The 20735-nt window shown below is 33.3% G+C and overlaps 1 protein-coding gene across 7 annotated transcripts in view; it reads right to left on the bottom strand.

Annotated features, from left to right (window-relative positions):
• Zdhhc20 (zDHHC palmitoyltransferase 20) overlaps positions 1 to 20735 on the bottom strand; it is a 77723-nt gene that overhangs the window by 26057 nt on the left and 30931 nt on the right. For all 7 annotated transcript variants that reach the window (XR_005732025.2, XM_040281326.2, XM_040281327.2 and 4 more), the window contains 5 exons: positions 20400 to 20426; positions 16476 to 16579; positions 10244 to 10364; positions 1437 to 1506; positions 234 to 266 (listed from right to left, as the gene is read on the bottom strand). Coding sequence is in view for 6 of the 7 variants with exons in the window: in XM_040281326.2 (XP_040137260.1) it covers positions 234 to 266; positions 1437 to 1506; positions 10244 to 10364; positions 16476 to 16579; positions 20400 to 20426 (355 nt within the window). In the remaining variant the exon portion in view is untranslated. The remainder of the gene's footprint in view (positions 1 to 233; positions 267 to 1436; positions 1507 to 10243; positions 10365 to 16475; positions 16580 to 20399; positions 20427 to 20735) is intronic.

Below are 20735 nucleotides of genomic sequence, written 5' to 3'. Positions count from 1 at the left end.
AATATATAAATAGATCAATCATAATATCTATAATTAAATAAACATTCAAAATATAAAATACTGGGGCTGGGAGTGTAGTTCAGCAATAGAACATATTTGGTATGCATGGGACCCTCGGTTTAATCTCTAGCACCAAAAAAAAAAAAAAAAAAAAATTGAAATAATCATTCTAAAAATTCTCTTCTCCCACCTTTCCACCCTCTTATGCCATTTCCTCCATTTTTTATACATACCAAGGACAGTGATGATCCATCTTAAGAATACATCTAAGAAACAAATAAACATAAGAAAATCCATGCAGAAAAATTCCGTATTTTGTCATAATTTTATTTTATTTGACTTAAAAATTTCCCTTTAAAACTGTATCTTAGAGAACCAACAGAGAAACATCAGGGCAGAGATAATTTCTGGTATGGCTACAAGTACTTCTATGGTAAGAGGTCATAAATTTTTTACACTGGGAAGTAAGCTGAGTTACACTGTAAGTAAGCTGTGTTACACTGTATCACATTAAATGACATTTTACAATATATCAAAATACATTCTATTGTCATATATAATTAATTAAAAAAAGAAAAAAAATAACATTTTAATATTAGATCTGAGGAAATACTTTGATTATTAGAGAAGTCCAGCTTGAAAATTTGCTGAAGGAGATAAAATGGAAAACAGATTATCCCTTTGTTATTTAAACATCTGCAGGTCATAAAAATAAAACTTTAGAATCAAATATGTAAAAACATTAACAGTGATGGGCTTAGACATGGTTATTTTTTCCATGTTTTATAAAACCCCAAATTTGCCCTTCTACTGGGATACATATTTTGTTTGTATAAAATTAGACTATAGATCATCTCAAATAATACAATAAATGAGTAATCTAATACCTAGAAAGTTAAGTAGTTTGTCTAACTAAAAGTAAAGATTAGTGTGATTCCCATTTAATGATCTTTCTTTTAACATACCACCTTCTCACTTATGTATTAGAACTAAATTCTTTGAAATTTTTCTAGTTAAGATGTTAGGATGATAACTGAAAACAATTGTTAAGTTATTTTGGTGGTTTTTTAGGTTTTTAATATCAACATAATTTAAAAAAGAAAATAAAATAATCAGAATAATCTTTCTAATCCAGGAAATAAAGTTTCTTTCTCAAGGGAATTATCAACTATTTGCTCATCAATATTACCTTAAGCACAAGCATAGAAAGCATACTTTAAAAAATCCTACAAACTAGACATGAAGCTTATCAAAAATTACTTCTAGGTATATTCTAGCTTATATAAATATTTTTGTTAGTTCTCTGTGCATAGAAAATAAAGGGAGAGGATGAAATGCTTTGAATAAGTATAAAATATGAAAAAACTTCCTTCCTCTCACTTCTGTCACCAATATTCAGTGCTAGGTTTAAATAAAAGCAAACGAGGAACACTTACTTGTCACATGCTGAGCAGTGATGTGCCCGATCAGGTTTAATCAACTGACATTTTTCACAATATCTGATAGCTACATGAAAGAAAAGGAAGATGCTGAAGAAGGCACGAGCTTAACTAATTTGAACACAAATCTTAACATTTTAAAATGAAAAACTTTGGGAAATCAACAACTAATAATTTTAATCTGAAGTAAAAATGGACTGGAAAATTTCTCAAATGAAAATGTCAAGAAATAGAAAAGAACCTCAAAACTGTGTTATCCCAGCAATTTTCATATTAAAGTAAATCCAAAACAAATGTTAAATGCAGAGGTAAGCAGTGCAACTAGTATAAAACTCAGATTTACTAAGTCCTAAACCCAGTGTTTTTCCTACTATACCACAATGTCTAAGGTAAAATATCAAATTTATATTTTAAGGCATTCTATGGAACTTGGGTTTTGAAATTCTGAAACACCTTTAATTAAAAAATATATTTTTTTCGGTCATCCCTAATTCCAAACAGAGAATACATTTTTAAGAAAAAACTGTTTCCCACTAAATTCTAATATATGCTACTATTGCCCAATTCATACATTCATTCATTCAAGATACTGAGCACCTTCTAGCTGCCAGATATTGTTCTAGGCAAAAATCTCTGCCTTCCACCATAAACATACATTGGAGAAAAGATAGCCTCTTCAACAAATGGGGCTGAGAAAACTGGAAATCCATATGGAGTAGATTGAAGTTTAACCCCTATCATCACCCTGCATACAATTCAACTTAAAAGTGGATCAAGGACTTAGGCATTACACCCAAGATTCTGCGTCTACTAGAAGAAAAATAGGTTCAACTCTCCATCATGTTGGTTTGGGAAACGATGTCCTCAATAAGAGTCCTAAAGCACAAGAAGTAAAATCAGGAATCAATAAATGGGATGGTATCAAACTAAAAAGCTGCTTCACAGCAAAGAAACAATCAAGAACGTGACAGAGAGCTTACAAAATCTTTGCCACCTGCACTTCAGATAGAGCATTAATCTCCAGGATATATAAAGAACTTAAAAATTAACACATACACACACACACATCAAAACAAACACACAAACAACCCAACAACAACAACAACAACAACAACAAAACAACCCAAGGGGGCTAGGGTTGTGGCTCAGTGGTAGCGCGCTTGCCTAGCATGTGTGAGGCACTGGGTTTGATTCTCAGCACCATATACAAATAAATAAAATAAAGGTCCACCAACAACTAAAAAAAAATATTTTAAAAAACCCCAAATGACCCAATCAATAAATGCACAAAGGAACTGAACAGGCACTTCACAGAAGAACTACAAATGGTCAACAAATATATGAAAAAATGTTCACCATCTCTAGCAATTACAGATATGCAAATTAAAACTACACTGAGGGCTGGGGATGTGGCTCAAGCGGTAGCGTGCTCGCCTGGCATGTGTGCGGCCCAGGTTCGATCCTTAGCACCACATACAAACAAAGATGTTGTGTCCGCCGAAAACTAAAAAGTGAATATTAAAAAAGATAAAAATAAAAAAAAACTACACTGAGATTTCATCTCACTCCAGTCAGAATGGCAACTGTCAAGAATACAAATAATAATAAATGCTGGGAAGAATGTGGGGGAAAAGTGGGTGCAAACTGGTGCAATCACTCTGGAAAGCAGTATTGGAGATTCCTTAGAAAATTTAGAATGGAACCACCATTTGACACAGTTATCTCACTCCTTGGTTTATACCCAAAGGATTTAAAATCAGCATACTACCTCAATGTTTACAGCAGCTCAAGTCAACAAAAGATAAGCCATAGAACCAACCTAGGTGTCCCTCAACAGATGAATGGGACCGAAAGCATTATACAGATTCAATACAATTCCAATCAAAATCCCAATGACATTCCTCATAAAAACAGAAAAACCAATCATGAAATTCATTTGGAAAAATAAGAGACCCAGAATAGCCAAAGAATTCTTTAGCAAGAAGAGTGAAGCAAGAGGCATCAAAACACCAGACCTTAAACTATATTATAGAGATATAGTAATAAAAAAATGGCATGGTAATGGCACCAAAATAGACATGTAGACCAATGGTACATAATAGAGGACAAAGAGACAAACTCATATAACTACAGTTATCTCATACTAGACAAAGGCACCAAAAACATTGGAGAAAAGACACCCTCTTCAACAAATGGTGCTGGGAAAACTGGAAATCAATATGCAGCAAAAGAAAATTAAACATCTACCTTTCACCTTGCACAAAACTCAACTCAAAGTGGATAAAGGACCTAGGAATTAGACCAGAGACTCTGCACCTAATAGAAGAAAAAGCAAGCCCAAATCTTCATCATGTCAGCTTAGAACCAGACTTCCTAACAGACTCCTAAAGCATAAGAAATAAAATCAAGAATCAATAAAATGGGATGGATTCAAACTAAAAAGCTTCTTTGCAGCAAAGGAAACAATCAAGAAAGTGAATGGAGAGCCCACAGAATGGGAGAAAATATTTATAATGCGCACATCAGAGCATTAATCTCTAGGATATATAAAGAACTCAAAAAACTTAACACCAAAAAAACCCCAATAGGAGCTGGGGTTGTAGCTCAGTGGCAGAGCACTGGCCTCACACACATGAGGCCCTGGGTTCAAACCCCAGCACCACATAAAAATAAACAAATAAAAATAAAGATATTGTGTCCATCTACAACTAAATAAATAATTAATAAATAAATAAATAAATAAATAAAAACCCAAATAATCCAATCAAAAATGAACTAAGGAAATAAGCAGACACTTCACAGAAGAAGAAATACAACTGATCAACATATATACGAAAAAATGTTCAACATCTCCATCAATTAGAGAAATGCAAATCAAAATTACTCTAAGATTTCTTCTCACTCTAGTCAGAACGGCAATTATCAAGAATTCAAGCAACAATGGATGCTGGTGAAGACATAGGAAAAAAGATATACTGATTCATTTCTGGGGGGACTGCAAAATTTTACAACCACTTTGGAAAGCAGTATGGAGATTCCTTAGAAAATTTAGAATGGAACCACCATTTGACCCAGGTATCCCACTCCTCAGTCTATACCCAAAGGCCTTAAAATCAGCATACTACAGTGAGGCAGCCACCTCAATGTTTATAGCAGCTCAATTCACAATAACTATACTGTGGAACCAACCTAGAGGTCCTTCCAAAGATGAATGGATAAAGAAATTGTGGTATACATACACAATGGAATATTACTCAGCATTAAAGAAGAATGAAATTATGGCATTTACAGGTAAACAGATGGAGTTGGAGAATATCATGCTAAGCAAAGTAAGCCAATCCCCAAAAACCAAAGGCCAAATGTTTTCTCTGATATGTGATTTCTGATCCATAATGGGGGGGAGTGGGGAGGGCAAGGGAAGAATGGAGGAACTTTGGATTGGGCAGAGGAGAAGGAGGGGAGGGGAGGGGAGAGAAGGGGAGGGAAGGGGGTAAGAGGGAGATGATGTAATGAGATGACATTATTATCCTCTAATGTGGGGATGACTGCACGAATGGTGTGACTACATCATGTACAACAAGAGAAATAAAAAGTTGTGCTCCATTGTGTAAAAAATAAAATTAAACTTAAAAAAATGATGAACAGATAAAGAATCTGTTGTATACATACACAATGGAATACTACTCAGCCTTAAAGAAGAATGATATTATGCCATTTGCTGGTAAATGGATGAAACTGGAGAATATCATGCTAAGTGAAATAATAGTCCCCTCAAAGCAAAGGCCAAATGTTTTCTCTGATATGTGAATGCTAACCTACAACAAGGGAGGGTAGGAAGGAGAAGAATAGAAGCTCATTGGATTGGATAAAGGAGAATGAAAGAAAGGGAGGGAGTATAGGGCTAGGAAACACAGTAGAATGTACTGGACATAACTTTTCTTTGCTCATATATGAATACACGACCAATGTAACTTCACATTATGTACAACCACAGAATGGAATCCTAATTGGAATGGGTTGTACTCCAAGTATGTAAAATATGTCAAAAATACACTCTACTGTCATGTATATCTAAAAACAGTAACAATAACAAATTCTCTGCCTTCATACAATTTACATTCTGTAAGAAGAGATGAGGAGCCAGGAGTGGTGATACACACCTGTAATCCCAGCAGCTCGGGGGCTGAGGCACTAAGAAACTCAGTGAGAACCTGTCTCTAAACAAAATACAAATAAAGGACTGGGGCTGTGGCTCCCTGGTTGAGTGCCCCTGAGTTCAATTCCTGGTACCCCTCTCCTCAAAAAAGATGAGTAATAATGAATAAGTTAAAATAAATAGTGCATTAGATAGTGATAGCACAGAGAGCAGAGAAGAGGAACAGTAATTTTAGAAACATCTGAGAAAACTGAAATTGAAGTGAGTTCAAAATTGAAAAGAAACATATTAGTGAGACATATTACTATCTGGGAAAAAGGGGATTCTAACCAGAGCCTGAGGCAGGAACATGCTTGGCCTGTTTGAAGAAGAGTGAGGAATAGAGATGTTCATCATAGCATTGTTTTTATTAAAACAGAAATAATTTGATTTAGGAAAATGATTAAGCATTTTTTATGGTATATCCATACTGTGAAATACTACGCAAACAAACATTTTCCATACAAAATACATTTATTTTCCATTAAGAAAAACATAGCAGGCTCAAAATATAGTCACTCATACTAAGTAAGGGTTCACATACCAAAGAGAAAGGCCAAGTGAATAATAAGATCAGGATTAGAAATCAAGTATCCTATTTTCCCTTTCTCCTATATCCTCCACTAAACAATGTGACATTGTGGAAGTTGTAAAATTAACTGGGCTCTGGGTGGGAATAAATCAAATAGATCTTATAAAACAAGGATTGATGATGGATTTCCAAGTCTGAATTGAAGTAAAAGTTCTTGTCAAGGATGGCTTAGAAGAATGATAATGCCAAGGACAGAAATACAGCAGAATTTAGGTAGGGTGGGTGGGGGTAAAGGGTATTCCTTTATTCGTTCAATGAATATTTAGAGAATTTACATGTGACAAATATCACTAGATGGCTGGGGGAAAAGGTGAACAAGTCAGACTTGCTTCCCACCCCTATGAGACAGCTAAGTTGCTGAGGTTGGCCTCAAACAATCATCCTAAGTAGGTTTTAAATGGATGAATTTGGTTTTACAAGAGTTTGAGTTTGGATAACAGGTCATGTAAGAAACAGCTATCCTTAGAAATGGAAATATAAGAATGGAACTGTAGTTCAGTGAGCCACAGAAAACTGAATTCAAAGGCACATGTCAAGGTGAATATGAAGTATAAATAATGGTTACTGGATTCTGGGGACAGAAGTTTGCAGTTCTCCACCTGCCCCCTGAAACAACAGAAAGAATATAGCTAGATCACAGGGTGTTCTGTAACATGTAATCCTTGTGTGTAGCTGCAACTTCACCCTTTGCCTGGCACAAAGCCAAGGTTTAGAATGTTTGTGTTAGTATAAGATGCCTGAATTTGTTCTAATTAAAGAAGAAAATTATAAAGCATAATAAATGAATGATCACAATACTGTAGTATCAGAACTCCATGATTAAAAGTGATAGCTTAAAGGACAGTACAGAAATAAGAATAGGAACAGGGCAACCTTGAGAAGTAGAACATAAAAACTGGGAAGAAGAAGCATTTAGGACTCATTTCTGAGTAGATGACAGTATGTCCATATGGCTCAAAAAAGTACAAAGAGGAATTCAGTGCAAAGTCCCTCCTATCCCTGAACTTGATCCACAATTGCCCTTGCATGAAAGCAGCATCAATAATTTTACTAATCTCTGGTAAATGAAAGGTCCATTTCCTTCAATAGGCATTAGGTCTATAATAAGAAAAAAGAAGAAATTCCTTCAGAGTTTGGAATTCTAGACAGTAAAAATGTAGTATAAAATAGTATTCAAGGGAGTAGATTCCACCAAAAGTCAGAAGAGAGGACTTTGGCCACCTTACTATGCCTTATTTTTTTTTAATCTCCAAAAAGGTGTTGTGCAAGTACAACACCTCTCTCAGAGTTGTTAAAGTGCTTAGCACAATTCTGGTGTAGTAATGGGTATTATTTGGGCTAGAAGAAAGCCATTATATAATTAATAAATAAAAAGTGGTAAAGTTTTAAAAGCAAAGTTTTAGTGTTGATGGCTCTTTACTTTTAGAAGTACATGTACTTCTCTGAAAACAGATGATCTTGTTATGAACAGGATTTTCTGAAAACTACACTTACCCCAAATTTGCCTATTATCTCAGGGATTCATTAATTATCTGGAATCTTGGGTTAAAAATACCTTGTACATCTATAACTGCTAATAATTATTGTAAACCATATTTTTCAGAATTAAATGTAAAAATGTAGCAAAATGTAATTAAAATTTGAGATAATTTACTAGAAATATTTACTGAAAGTAAAATCTGCTGAAAATTTATTATTACACACCAAGATATATACTCTATTTCACATACATGAAAAAGCTAGAATTTGATCTGCAGTCCATGTTATTATTATTTTTAATTTATTTTGGTACTGGGGATTAAAACCAGGGTGCTTTATCACTGAGATACCTCACATCTTTTTATTTTGAGACAGCTAAGTTGCTGAGGTTGGCCTCAAACTCACAATCATCCTAGTTCAGCCTCCCGAGTTGCTAGGATTACAAGCATGTTCCACTGAGCCTGGCTTCAACTTTTTATCCTATACCATAATATATTAGTTATGTAAAAGGGACAGTATTTAAGTGCATTTTAAAAAGTCAGTCAAATAACCCCTTCTACAATTTTAGCACTTTAAAACATCCTCGAGTCATAATTTGTCTTAGGTACACAACAGTAAAGATCCTTCTAGTTCTCCCTAGAGTTAGAGCACCTGGATTTAAATCTGTTTTTTTTTTTTTTTTATTCCCCAATATACAGTCATATTGACTATTATAGTTTGGATATAAGCTGTCCTCTTAAAATTCCTGTGCTAATCCAGGAATATTAGAAGATAAAATTATTGGATCATGAGAGTTGTATCCTAATTAGTCCATCCTAGTTTGAATAGACTAACTGGTAGTAATTATAGTGAAGTGGGGCATGGCTGAAGGTGGTGAGTCACTTGGGATATGCTCTTGAAGGATTCATTTTCCCTGTGGCCCTTTCCTTTTCTGTTTCTCAGTTACCACATGTTGAGTAGTTTGTAGTTTTCCTCCATCATACCCTTCTGCCATGATGTTCTGACTCACCTTGGGCCCAGAATTGATGAGGATTTGGCTGACCATGGACTAAAACTCTGAAACTGTGAGCCAAAAATAAACATTTCTTCCTCTAAATGTTCTTCTCAGTTATTTTGGTCACAGCAACAGAAAACTGACTAGCACAATGATCTTAAACAAGTTACTTCAACTCTCTGTCTTGTATGAATTCAGTTTGATGATACTGCAGTCATTCTGAGTTCTAACTACCATGACTACCTCAGAGCAACTCTAACTGGTTTTCCTGCAGTTTCCATCATACTATAAATAGAAAAAACCATTAGTAGTATGTAAAGTTTTACAACTGGTCCAGGTGCCTGGAATGTGCCTGACTCTTAACATTAGCTTAAGATAAACCTGGTACTTTCCACCTTGGATGAAGTCACTTTGGCACAGACCAATAATACAAAACCCCTCATTCTTGACCCAACCCATAGGGATCCACTTGGTATTGCAGCTACCCAGGACCATGCTTCTGTCACTTAAATTCCCCAATAAACTGCAATCTGGATCTGCAATCCCGGATCTGCCTGTTTTCTTCAATCTTGGAGCACCTTGGGACTAGTACTCATATAGTGGGAATAGGTTGTCCAGAAACAGTGTCTTAGCTTCTTCATCTGCAAAATGGGGACTCTGGTATCTACCTTATAGAGCTATTGTGAAGTTTACATGAGTTCATATGTGTAAAGCACTTAGAAAATTGTCAAGTTTTTAATATTATCTAGTATTTGAACCAACTGATGAAGTATATAATACAATTTTTAAAAACTTTATGTATTTAAATGATCAGCTTGGCTACTCAAAATAGACTCCTATCATGAGGCTAAAAATCTTAGAAAAGGACACTGTTGTAACAGGCATGTATCTCAATGGAGACAGCACTGCAGAGGAACTCATAGCTTCATCTTAGAATACCAGCTTTTATAATCTTCAGTAGTTTTCTTCCCCTTCATATCTTTTACTTCTCATTTTTAACACATTCCCTTTTTGTTTGTCTTTTATTACTCAGTGATGACACACAATAGTCAAATTCAAATCAGAATTTCTAAATGACAGTTTACTAGGAATAATAATAAATAATAATAATAAATAATAATAAATTTTTAGCTGTGAAGATTGGGTCTGGAGGAAAAAATAGAGAAAATATTTTACATTAAAGTGAACACCTGGGCTGGGGATGTGGCTCAAGCGGTAGCGCGCTCGCCTGGCATGCGTGCGGCCCGGGTTTGATCCTCAGCACCACATACCAACAAAGATGTTGTGTCCACCGAAAATTAAAAAATATTTAAAATAAATAAATAAATAAATAAATAAATAAAGTGAACACCTTAAAAATTGTATTAATATATTCATATATTCATCTATATCTGAAATACAAACAGAAAATCTTATTCCAGCAGATATTGCTTATGGTAATCATTATATATCCACATAATAGTTAAACCATAAAACATATCCTGTCAAAACAAACACATTTGAAAAATCATTTGGAAAGGAAAGCTTAAGACCGTTTTTCTTACTTCTTGAAGCTGATGTGGTATAGATAGGTAAGTCTCTTGCTGCTCTTCTCAAAATTTGTTGTTGTCTTTCATGGCTGAATTCCTTTTCATAACGCTCCTTGTCAGAATTGGACAAGTAGAACTATAAAAAGAGAAACAATTATCAACCCATCAATATTGTGTTTCATCAAGAGAAAACTTACCTTCAAACTGACTTTCAAGTATATTTTAATAAAACTACATAGTTTAAAAAATATTTGCCTTCCCTATTAATAATGGCAAAGAAAATAAACATACTTCTGCATCTTTGCTTTTTATAGATAAAAAAATTAATTTCCTTCATCAAAAAGGCTTAGTACACATTTTTTTTAATTAATAAAAACTTTGCTGTTTAAAAGTTACTGTCAAGAAATTCTATATTTTTGGAAGGACATCATAAGATTACTTTGGGTAATAACTGAAACCACCAACATGGAGTAACAATAATTTTTGGCTAAAGGTCATAATGCGTTAAATCATTCATTTACTATTTTTAGTCGTTCAGAAGCTAAGAAATAGTACTACTTTCTTCAGAATTGTCAGAGTATCAAGGCAATCTAACTCTCCTTTGCTCAAGGGAGATTCCTTTCCTTTACTATTTCTGGTATTCCTTTCCTAGTGTTTTTCCCCATGATGTGGTCAGCCTCTGGTTCATTTTTTTAAATAACATTTTCTCTACCAACTAATTTAGTTGTTCTTCTTTTCATATGCTATCCCAGTATTTTAAGGACTACCTCCTTTTATGTCTTGATTTTAATGTAACCAAGGAAAACTTTGAGTTTCTACCAGTCTATTTCAGATTTGCTTTTGGCTTGAGACTTGCTTTTAATCATATTTTATATTTTAAACAGTAATGTTCCTCACTCTGTATTAATTTCTTTAAAAAGCCTAAGGAATCACAACTGGAATTTTACCTCTGCATATTTGGTCTACTCACTAACTCAAATACAAAACTTCCCTGTCTCTTACCTGGGTATAGTGGAGCACACCTATAATCCCAGCAGCTTAGGAGACTGAGACAAGAGGATCGCAAGTGAATTCAAGGCCAGCCTTAGCAACTTATCGAGGCCCTAAACAATGAAGTGAGACTCCGTCTTAAAATAAAAAATAAAAAGGGCTGGAGATGTGCTCAGTGCTAAAACATCCCTGTGTTCAATTCCCAGTACTAAACAAAACAAAAATACCTTCCCTTAACTCTTGATGCCCCAACACTGCTAATAGTTATTAGTTTAATAATAGTTAGTTTTATTGACTGTTGTGTTATAAATAAAGCAATAGCTTGTCATAGTAGAGTTGGGAAAGTTATGATTCAAGAGAGTTAGGGAATTCTTTGAGATTTCAGAATTATTGGCATATCTGACATTAAAATGCAGGTCCTCTGTGTTCCATTCTAGTATATTTTCCTCTATTTTGCTAACATAAAGGTTCTGGGTTTTTAACAGATTGTTACCAGATCTAAATTAATAGTATATTTTATGAAGTAGAAGAGTCTATTTTAGATTACCCTGCTTGGCTTTCACAATTAAATGAACAGAACAGAAAGCAGTCAGAAAAGATTCACATGACCCCCAAAGACTTTAGAGACCACTTATCAACCACCAACTACAAGGCAGGGAGCTTCAGACATATCTGAAAGATTTATCTGGTCTTGAATACTTTTGGAAATAGAAAGAAAATCCTATGGTATAATGTTAAAAATATACTTCGATAGGAAAGGGTCTGATTAAATTTTAGTTTCCTGTAAAATCTCAATAGACTCCCCTGGAGGAATCCATTCCTAGACTGTGATAGTATCTCAAATCTCCACTTGATAACATCTTCTTCCACTTGACAACCATTCCTTCTCCTTAATAATTAAAGATATAAAATTTAAATCAAATGAAAATTTCTAGAGATACCAGAATTTTAATGGAACAAAACTAAAATTAAAATAGATTAGACTTTTGAAATTGGTACTGAAAGTCTTATTTTTCATTCAAAACTGCCAAACATAATTCAAATTACAAAATGACATCACTATCTTAAATTCTGAGTTCAAATGGTTCCATTTAAATATGTGTTAGGCAATAGCTAAATTATGAAACCAACCTAGGTGCCCTTCAAAAATGAATGGATACAGAAAATATATACAGAGTGGAATATTACTCAGCCATAAAAAATGCAATTAAGGGCTGATGTTGCAGCTCAGTGGTAGCATGTGTGAGGCACTATGTTTGATCCTTAACATCACATAAAAAGAAAGAAAGAAAGAAAGGAAGGAAGGAAGGGAGGGAGGGAGGGAGGAAGGAAGGAAAGAAGAAAACAAAGAAAGAAAGAAAGACAGGCATTGTGTCCATCTACAACTAAAAATATATTTTTTAAAAAAATGCAATTATGGGGGCTGGGATTGTGGCTCAGGGGTAGAGCGCCCACCTTGCACATGCAAGACCCTGGATTTGATCCTTAGCACCACACAGAAAAATAAACAAGTGAAATGAAGGTGTTGTGTCCAACTACAACTAAAAAATAAATATTAAAAAATGCAATTATGGCATTTGCCGATAAATGGAGATTCTCATGCTAAGTGAAATAAGCCAATACTCCAAAACCAAAGGCCGAATGTTTTCTCTGATATGCAGATGCTAACACACAATAAGGAGAGGTAGAGAAGAATAGAAGTATTTTGGATTAGACAAAAGGGAATGAAGGGAAGGGCAGGGGAAGAGAATAGCAAAGGCAGGAGAATGAATCAGACATTACTTTCCTATATTATATATGAATATGACCGGTGTAACTCCATATCATGTACAACCACAAGAATGGGAAGTTTTACTCCATGAATGTATAATATGTCAAAATACATTCTACTGTCATGTGTAACTAAAATGGTACATATGTGGTACAGATATGGTACATATTACTCAATACCCATTGACTGAAAAAATTTAAAAAAATGTTTTATAACTTAAACTTTCCTAAATATTTAGTTATTGTTTTTTTATATCCAATCAATTCCTCTAAAACCAAATATTCCAAGCATTGCCGTAATTACCTCGGAAATAACAGTGATTAACACCAATCTCATAGTTTTATAATTACTTCTAAGGCACCATCTCAATCAGCATACTGTAAACTTAGAGAACCTTAAGTTCCTGTTCTTGGCTGTCACTAGGGCTTTATTTGGTTGGTTCCTGAGAACTGAATAATTAACTAATTTCAACATTTATTGAATCTGACACTAAGTGTCAGATTGTGTCTGGGGGAGGTACAGTGGTGAATACAATGGAAATACCATCCCCCTCACAGAATTTACATTTAATAAGGTGATAGATGTAAGTAAAGAGGCAATTACAGTTGCAGATGATAAGTTCCACAATAAGGTAAATGGAAAGTGTACAGCAGAGCCACCAGATAAAATCTTGGGCACTTATGTAGAGTGCATAAAAAGGCTTAAGGTCTGGACTGAATGCTAAATGGATGAAAAATGCCAAAATAACAATCAAAGAGGAATACGTAACTTTAGAGAGTATTTATTATGTAGTAGACATTGTCTTAAGAACTGTACATATCTAGATAAATACACATATATATATAACTAATTTATTCAATTCTTACATTCGTGGGGTATGTACTACTATTACCCTCATTTACAGAGGAAATTCAAATTCATACAGCTAGAAAATGGCAGAGGTACAAGTTAAATCTGGACAGTTTGGCTCCAAAATTCAGAGTTCTCAGCCTGTACACTATACTGCTTCTCCAAAGTCTTACAAATTGTTTTCCCCTTCAACTTCCTATTTTCTATAATGGGAACTGTTTTCTTTTTACACATGCTATGTTTTCAACAGTGACAACTACTAGTAATTGATAAAATTAGATCCTTTTAAATTTAGAGTTAAGAAATGGATGGTATTTTGTAATTTAAGTTTAAGGATTGACTAATAATTACCAAAATGTCTAAAAAATACACTTGAAAAAACACTTGGGGCTGGGGATGTGGCTCAGTGGTAGAGCACTCAACTAGCATGTGCCAGGCGCAAGATTCAATACTTAGCACTACATAAAAATAAATAAATAAATAAATAAATAAAGGTATTGTGTCCAACTTCAACTTAAAAAAAAAAAAACCAAAAAAAAAACCCTTAAGCTCAATTTATGGCTGACTTTAACTCTTAGAGCAAAAGTAAAATAAAAATATAAGCTAAGGGGCTGGGGATGTGGCTCAAGCGGTAGCGCACTCACCTGGCATGCGTGTGGCCCGGGTTCGATTCTCACACCACATACAAAGATGTTGTGTCAGCCGATAACTAAAAAAATAAATACTAAAATGCTCTCTCTCTCTCCCTCTCTCTCTTTAGAAAAAAAAATACAAGCTAAGGACTATGTTTTTCTACTAATATTGAACGTACATATAACATTATATATCAGTTCTATTCCTAGGGACCTATATAAAAGAACTATAATGTATATTTTCCATAAGACATGTACTAGGATATTTAAAGAAGCCCTATCTGTAATAGCCTAAACTGAAATCCTCCCTAAATGCCTATCAATAGGGGACTTAGCAAATAAATTTGTATTATATACCACAATTAAACAACAAACAATAATGAAAATAAACGATCTACTACTATACGCACCGACATAGCTGAATCTCACAAATAAAATGCCAATGAAAGAAGCCAGACATACAAGTATATATTACCATGATACTATATATATACTATAACATGATTCTATTCATATTATGGACAAAATCAGGCAAACTTCATCTATGCTATCAGAAGGCAGAAGAATACTTTCTCACAATGTGGGTGGCTGGAAGGAAGCATGAAGTGACTGATGGGGTTCTAGGAATGTTCTGCTTCTTAGAGTTGGGGATTACACAGGGGTATTCAGTTTGTTAAATTTCACCACATACACTTATGACATGTATACTTTTCTGCATATATGTCCTCCACTAAAAAGTTAAATAGAAGTTGATACTATTTTTATATATTTTGATATAATTTTTAATGAATTGAAAAATATAACATTCAAGGAAACAATATTACCATCATCATCTAATATCTGAGTACTAATCATGTGGCAGGTACTATGTTAAAATTTTTACTTGGATAAACCTCTCTTAATCCTCACAAACATTCTATAGAAATGGGTATAACTGTTAGCTCCATTTACTGATGAGAAAATTGGAAACTCAGGGAAATTAAGTAATGTGCTAGAGTACAAAACAAATTCAGATAATTCTAACTCTTGAGAATATATTAACCATTTTGCTATACTAAATTTTCAGTGAAGAATTAAGTTGGATACATCAAGCCAAGAGAGAGCCAGGCACAGTGGCGCACACCTGAAAGCCCAGCAACTTAGGAGGCTGAGGCAGGTGGATGGAGAGTTCAAAGCCAGCCTCAGAAATGGGAAGGTGCTAAGCAACTCAGTGAGACCCTGTCTCTAAATAAAATACAAAATAGGGCTGGGGATGTGGTTCAGTGGTCAAGTGTCCCTGAGTTCAATCCCCAGTACTAAAAAAAAAAAAAAAAAAAAATTAAGAAATATTAGAAAATGTTTATCTATATTATATTAGTTCAAGTGGAACCTCTAATTAGGAGGAAAAATTAGTCATAGTATGGTGTGCCAAGCAAGAGCCTAAACAACTTTTTCCTATAATCAAAGTACTTTCTTTAGTTCAATGTATTTATTCATGCCTAAGAAAATGTAAATAAATGTGAAGTTTTTTTTTTTTTCCTTTCTTTTTTTTGGACCAGAGATTGAACCCAGGGGCCCTCAACCCATGAGCTACATTCCTAGTACATTTTATTCCTTATTTTGAGACAGGTTCTCACTAAGTTGCTGAATCTGTCTTTGAACTTGCCATCTTCCTTCCTCAGCCTCCAGAGCTGCTGGGATTACAGGCATGTGCCACTATACCCTGGGTTAAATTTCTAAAAATCAACTCTACTTCCCTACTCAATTTGATGACTTTTTTACTCAATAACATAATGTATTTAAGATACCACAGCATGTGAGGTAAGTATTATTACAGCTAAGCTATGTCAGTGAATGGTATCTGAGAGTAGGTTGATGATTCACATTCACAGTACAGAGTTACCAAAAAATTTTATGAATGGAAACAAAACAAATGCATTATGTACAGTTTTAACATAGGTAACACAAGGGAAAACAATTCCATAATCAGTTAAAGCATTTGGTAATTTACCAACATTAAATTTACCTCTTTGGAGGGGATAGCGGGAGATGTGAATACTGTCATCCAATAGGACCACACAAACATAACAAAGAACAGATGGAAAGCCACAAGGTAAACAACGGTCTTTCCTGGTAAATAAAAACAAATAACATTTCATTGAATTCAGGTGAAAACAGGAAAAAGCATTACATTAAAACACAGTATGTGGGTCAGGAGACCTAATCCAATAAAAAATTTAATTAAGACATACTAAAACATCAAATATATAAACTCTTTTATCTTTATCATGTAATATTATATTTGAAGAAATATTCTGTTCCTGAATTTAAGGACTATCAGACTGGTTTACAAATAAAGACCACAGCTAGAGAAGAGACTTGATTTTATAAAGTTGTTGAGGATTTGAGCTAAAAAAAACTTCCTTTATTCACTATATTTCAGTTCTCCCTAAACAATAATTTTAAATGATTTAAACATTATTAAAAATGATCCATCACTATTAAACATTAAATCCAAGGAACTATAAACTGAAAATAAATAACTTATAATCCCCAAGAATAATAAGTAAAATTGAGTAACTTAATCCCTGTATTATTTGTAAAAAGTATTCTAAATTTCATTTTGCTGTTCAACATAGGCTAGTAAGAAAACTTTTTATAGTCACTCTAAATTTCTACCTTAACTGTTTCCCAAGTGGATGTAACATTTCAACATCTTTATCTCCAAATGTTAACTCGATGATATAACTTCTAAAGCTTTTTGTTGTGTTCTGGGAGTTTTTCTATTTGAAAGAAGTAGAACTAGTTTACAATAAGCAAGAGCTATGTACCAGTTAGCTGAACTGTTTTTCAGTTTGTAATGCAACAACACAAACCTACTGAAGATAACAAAGTATAAAGTGTAAAAAGTCTGAAATTCTACTCATTTTTAAAGTTCAGATCAAATAGTATTTCTTCCACAAAAAGTCTTCTCCATTACTTTCAGAATTCATAGTTACGCTGCATTTTTCCAATCCATTTGCTTAGACTTCAATTAAAACCCCTTTTGAATAAAGTTAATTGCCTAATTCTGATGAACAAATATATGCAAACACTTAAAGTAGTGTCTGGTACATAATAAATCCTCAACAAATACTGGCTATTATTATCATTACTGTCCAAGTATCTCAATTCTTATTATAAAGCTAGCACTGACCTTCCTTTTCTTTTAGTCTGAGATTATTTTTCCTTATATTTTGGTTTTAAATAATGTTCATTCTTTTTAAATTAAAAAATAATAAAACTTGACAACCTTATTAGAACCCAGCTTTTTTTTTTTTTTTTTTTTTTTAATTGTACTGGTTCATTTCAGAGACTGGACACTGGGGTCACACAGCTAATTGATGCAGGGACCCAAGCGTCAAGTAGCTCCCCGTATCTTCTGGGTAATCAGTACAATTATTTTCAACTCTAATTTCTTCTCACTGTTTTCACTGCCAGTACCTACGCTGCCCATCTCATTTGGATTGCTGCAAAAGAAAAACTGGTCTCCTTGCTTCCTGTCTCTTGCTTACATCTTCACAGCTAATGCTAAATGTGTTGCTCTAGTTTCTTTTCCCCCTGGACTCTGAGAATTCCTGGAAAGTAACTCCATCTGCGGGGCCAATGCATCCTAATAAACCTCTGGGATTTTATAGTCACCATATTCAACTTTCGCTACTCAAATAATCATTCCAACCAACTTAGAACACATATATTATATGCTTTATTTCCAATCCTCACAGTAGTCTTTTACGATATTTTTTGAGTTCATAAACAAACAGTGAGGTTCAGAGAATTTAGTAATTTGTGCAATGTCACTTATTTACTAAATGTTAATGCCAGAATTCAACCCCATATCTGTTTGATAAGAATCCAAGGTCCTTTTCATTGTCATCCCTGAAACAGAATTCTCTTCCACTTTTTTTTTTTTAACCATTATCTAAATGGTCATTCTACTTCTGAGCCAACATTTGCTGCCAAAATAAAACTCTTAACAACAACTTCTTTCTATTTTAAAGTGTGCTCTTTTCACTTCTGCTATTATTATTATTGACAATGAAAATTCTGGCTTCTCAAAATCTGCATTTCTCTATGCTTTCAGCACCCTCTAGCCCAAACCAAAATATAATGAACCCAAAGGACTCCAAATCATTGTTTCATTTGTTTTTACTTTGGAAAAACACGAGGGAGCTTAGACTTCTATTGTGATAGCAACTATGAGGCCATTTATCAACCTACTCTCCATGTTATCTTCACATAGTTTATTTTTTGCCTGGCTCCCATATTCAACCAAGCTTGTCATTCCTCATTTAAACACTGTTATATAGCTTAGAGATAAATAGCAACACTAAGGTCCTCAAACTTCTTAAGCATTTACTTACAACTAAGACAGGCATGCAAAAAATATTCTTGAAATATTTTAACATTTAATATCTTTTTACATATTTCTGATCTATAGGACAATAAAGCAAACAGCTTACTTTAAAATATATTAATTCTCAGTTAAATAAAAAAATAGATATTAAGTCTGTAGTACATTGTTTGGAATATAATAAGTATATAAAGATGGTAGTTATTAAATTATAACCAAGTAAATATAATATTCTTTATTATGTTAAAAAATGATAGAGACCAGTGCTTTTAACTGAGTTCAATTCATGTGATTGTTAATAATTACTTGTATAAGCTATTGGTTACAAATAATAAATAGGGTAAAATTTTTGTTAACTAAGCATGTTAAAGCTCAAAGAAAAAATCTGAACTTATCAATCAAAAGTCTGGATTCAAAAGTCAACCTATAACTGAATTAAAAAAACAAACATAAAAGTTTATAACAAGATTCTTTAAGAGACATGGTAAAAATAACCCATACTTTCAATATATAAGAAATAATTCTGATGTAACCGATAGGCCTACCAAGATGGACTCTCTTTCTTCCGTTACTGAAAAATTAGATTTAAGGGCAAAAATTTGATTTATATGCTTAATATCTAATTATCTCCAGTAACAAGAATAAATCTTTATTCATAATTTCTAACTGTCCAACTGTTTTAGAAATTCTGTTTTTTTCTATTAAAATTAATTTTTATTTTGAAATTTGATCCTCAATGGATTTCTGAAGTTTTCTTTTATTCTGGCAAAATTGTAAGAAAGGATTTTTTCCCTCTAAGTATTGTCTCTTTGATTATTCAAACTTATTATTACTATTATTATTTCTAATTGGTCTATTCACTTGAATCATGCCTGCATCATCAAGGAACAAAATGTGCCCTTCTGAATAATCTGATGCAGGATTTCTCAAAATTACATGCGTATGAATATCCCTTTGAAACCTTATTAAAAGGCAGAATCTGATTTAATGGATGTGGAATAAAGTCTGAACTGCTTCATTTATAAGCTCACACATGATGCTGATATTGTTTTATAGATCACATTCTAAGAAGCAAGGATCTTGGCAAAACCTTAATTGTTTATGTGACTCATTAACAATTTATAATCTTAAAGCATGGTTATTTTACTAAATATCTTTGAGTAGGAAAGTGCTATTTTCAACAAATTTGTAAGCAAGAATACCATCAATGAGATTTAGTCATAATAAAAGCAGAATTCCCTCTCCTCAACTAAAATTCATATTAATAATTTAAATAGAGAGTTTTGAAGAATATACAACACAGATTTCAAAATTCACCCAAAGAAGTTTGAGTTCTAGGAGCCTTACAAAATAATGGCTATCTCAATTTATACAAATAATACAAAATGAGAATACACTGAGTGGGAATAAACCCAATACTGCATCTCCTTTAATTACTTAAAATTTAAAGATACAAATTTTCTTTTTGAAAAGCAAAAATAAGTATTCATTACTAAAAACTATGAGGAGTACAATTAATATACTATAAGTCTTAAAATAATACTATAAGTGCCTTACCAGTTTCTTCATTTCCAGAAATAGTAACTAGAATAGAAGAAAAAAGAGTGAATATACTTTAAACATTTTGTACATAAATTTAAATTCAAGTTGAATATTCATCTTAATATCATTTTCATAAACTTCAAAAACATTAAAATAATGTTCAAAAAATTTTTTAATATTTATTTTTTTAGTTTTAGGTGGATACAATATCTTTATTTTATTTTTATGTGGTGCTGAGGATTGAACCCAGTATCTCACACATGCTAGGAGAGCACTCTACCACCTAAGCCACAACCCCAGCCCATCAAATTCTTTATCATCAACATTACAGTTACTTAAGAACTTTGTCAA

Source organism: Ictidomys tridecemlineatus, chromosome 6, assembly GCF_052094955.1.
Source record: "Ictidomys tridecemlineatus isolate mIctTri1 chromosome 6, mIctTri1.hap1, whole genome shotgun sequence".
Lineage (NCBI taxonomy): Eukaryota > Metazoa > Chordata > Mammalia > Rodentia > Sciuridae > Ictidomys > Ictidomys tridecemlineatus.
Note: the sequence above shows the minus strand (reverse complement) of the source record. Positions and strands in the feature narration are given on the sequence as shown.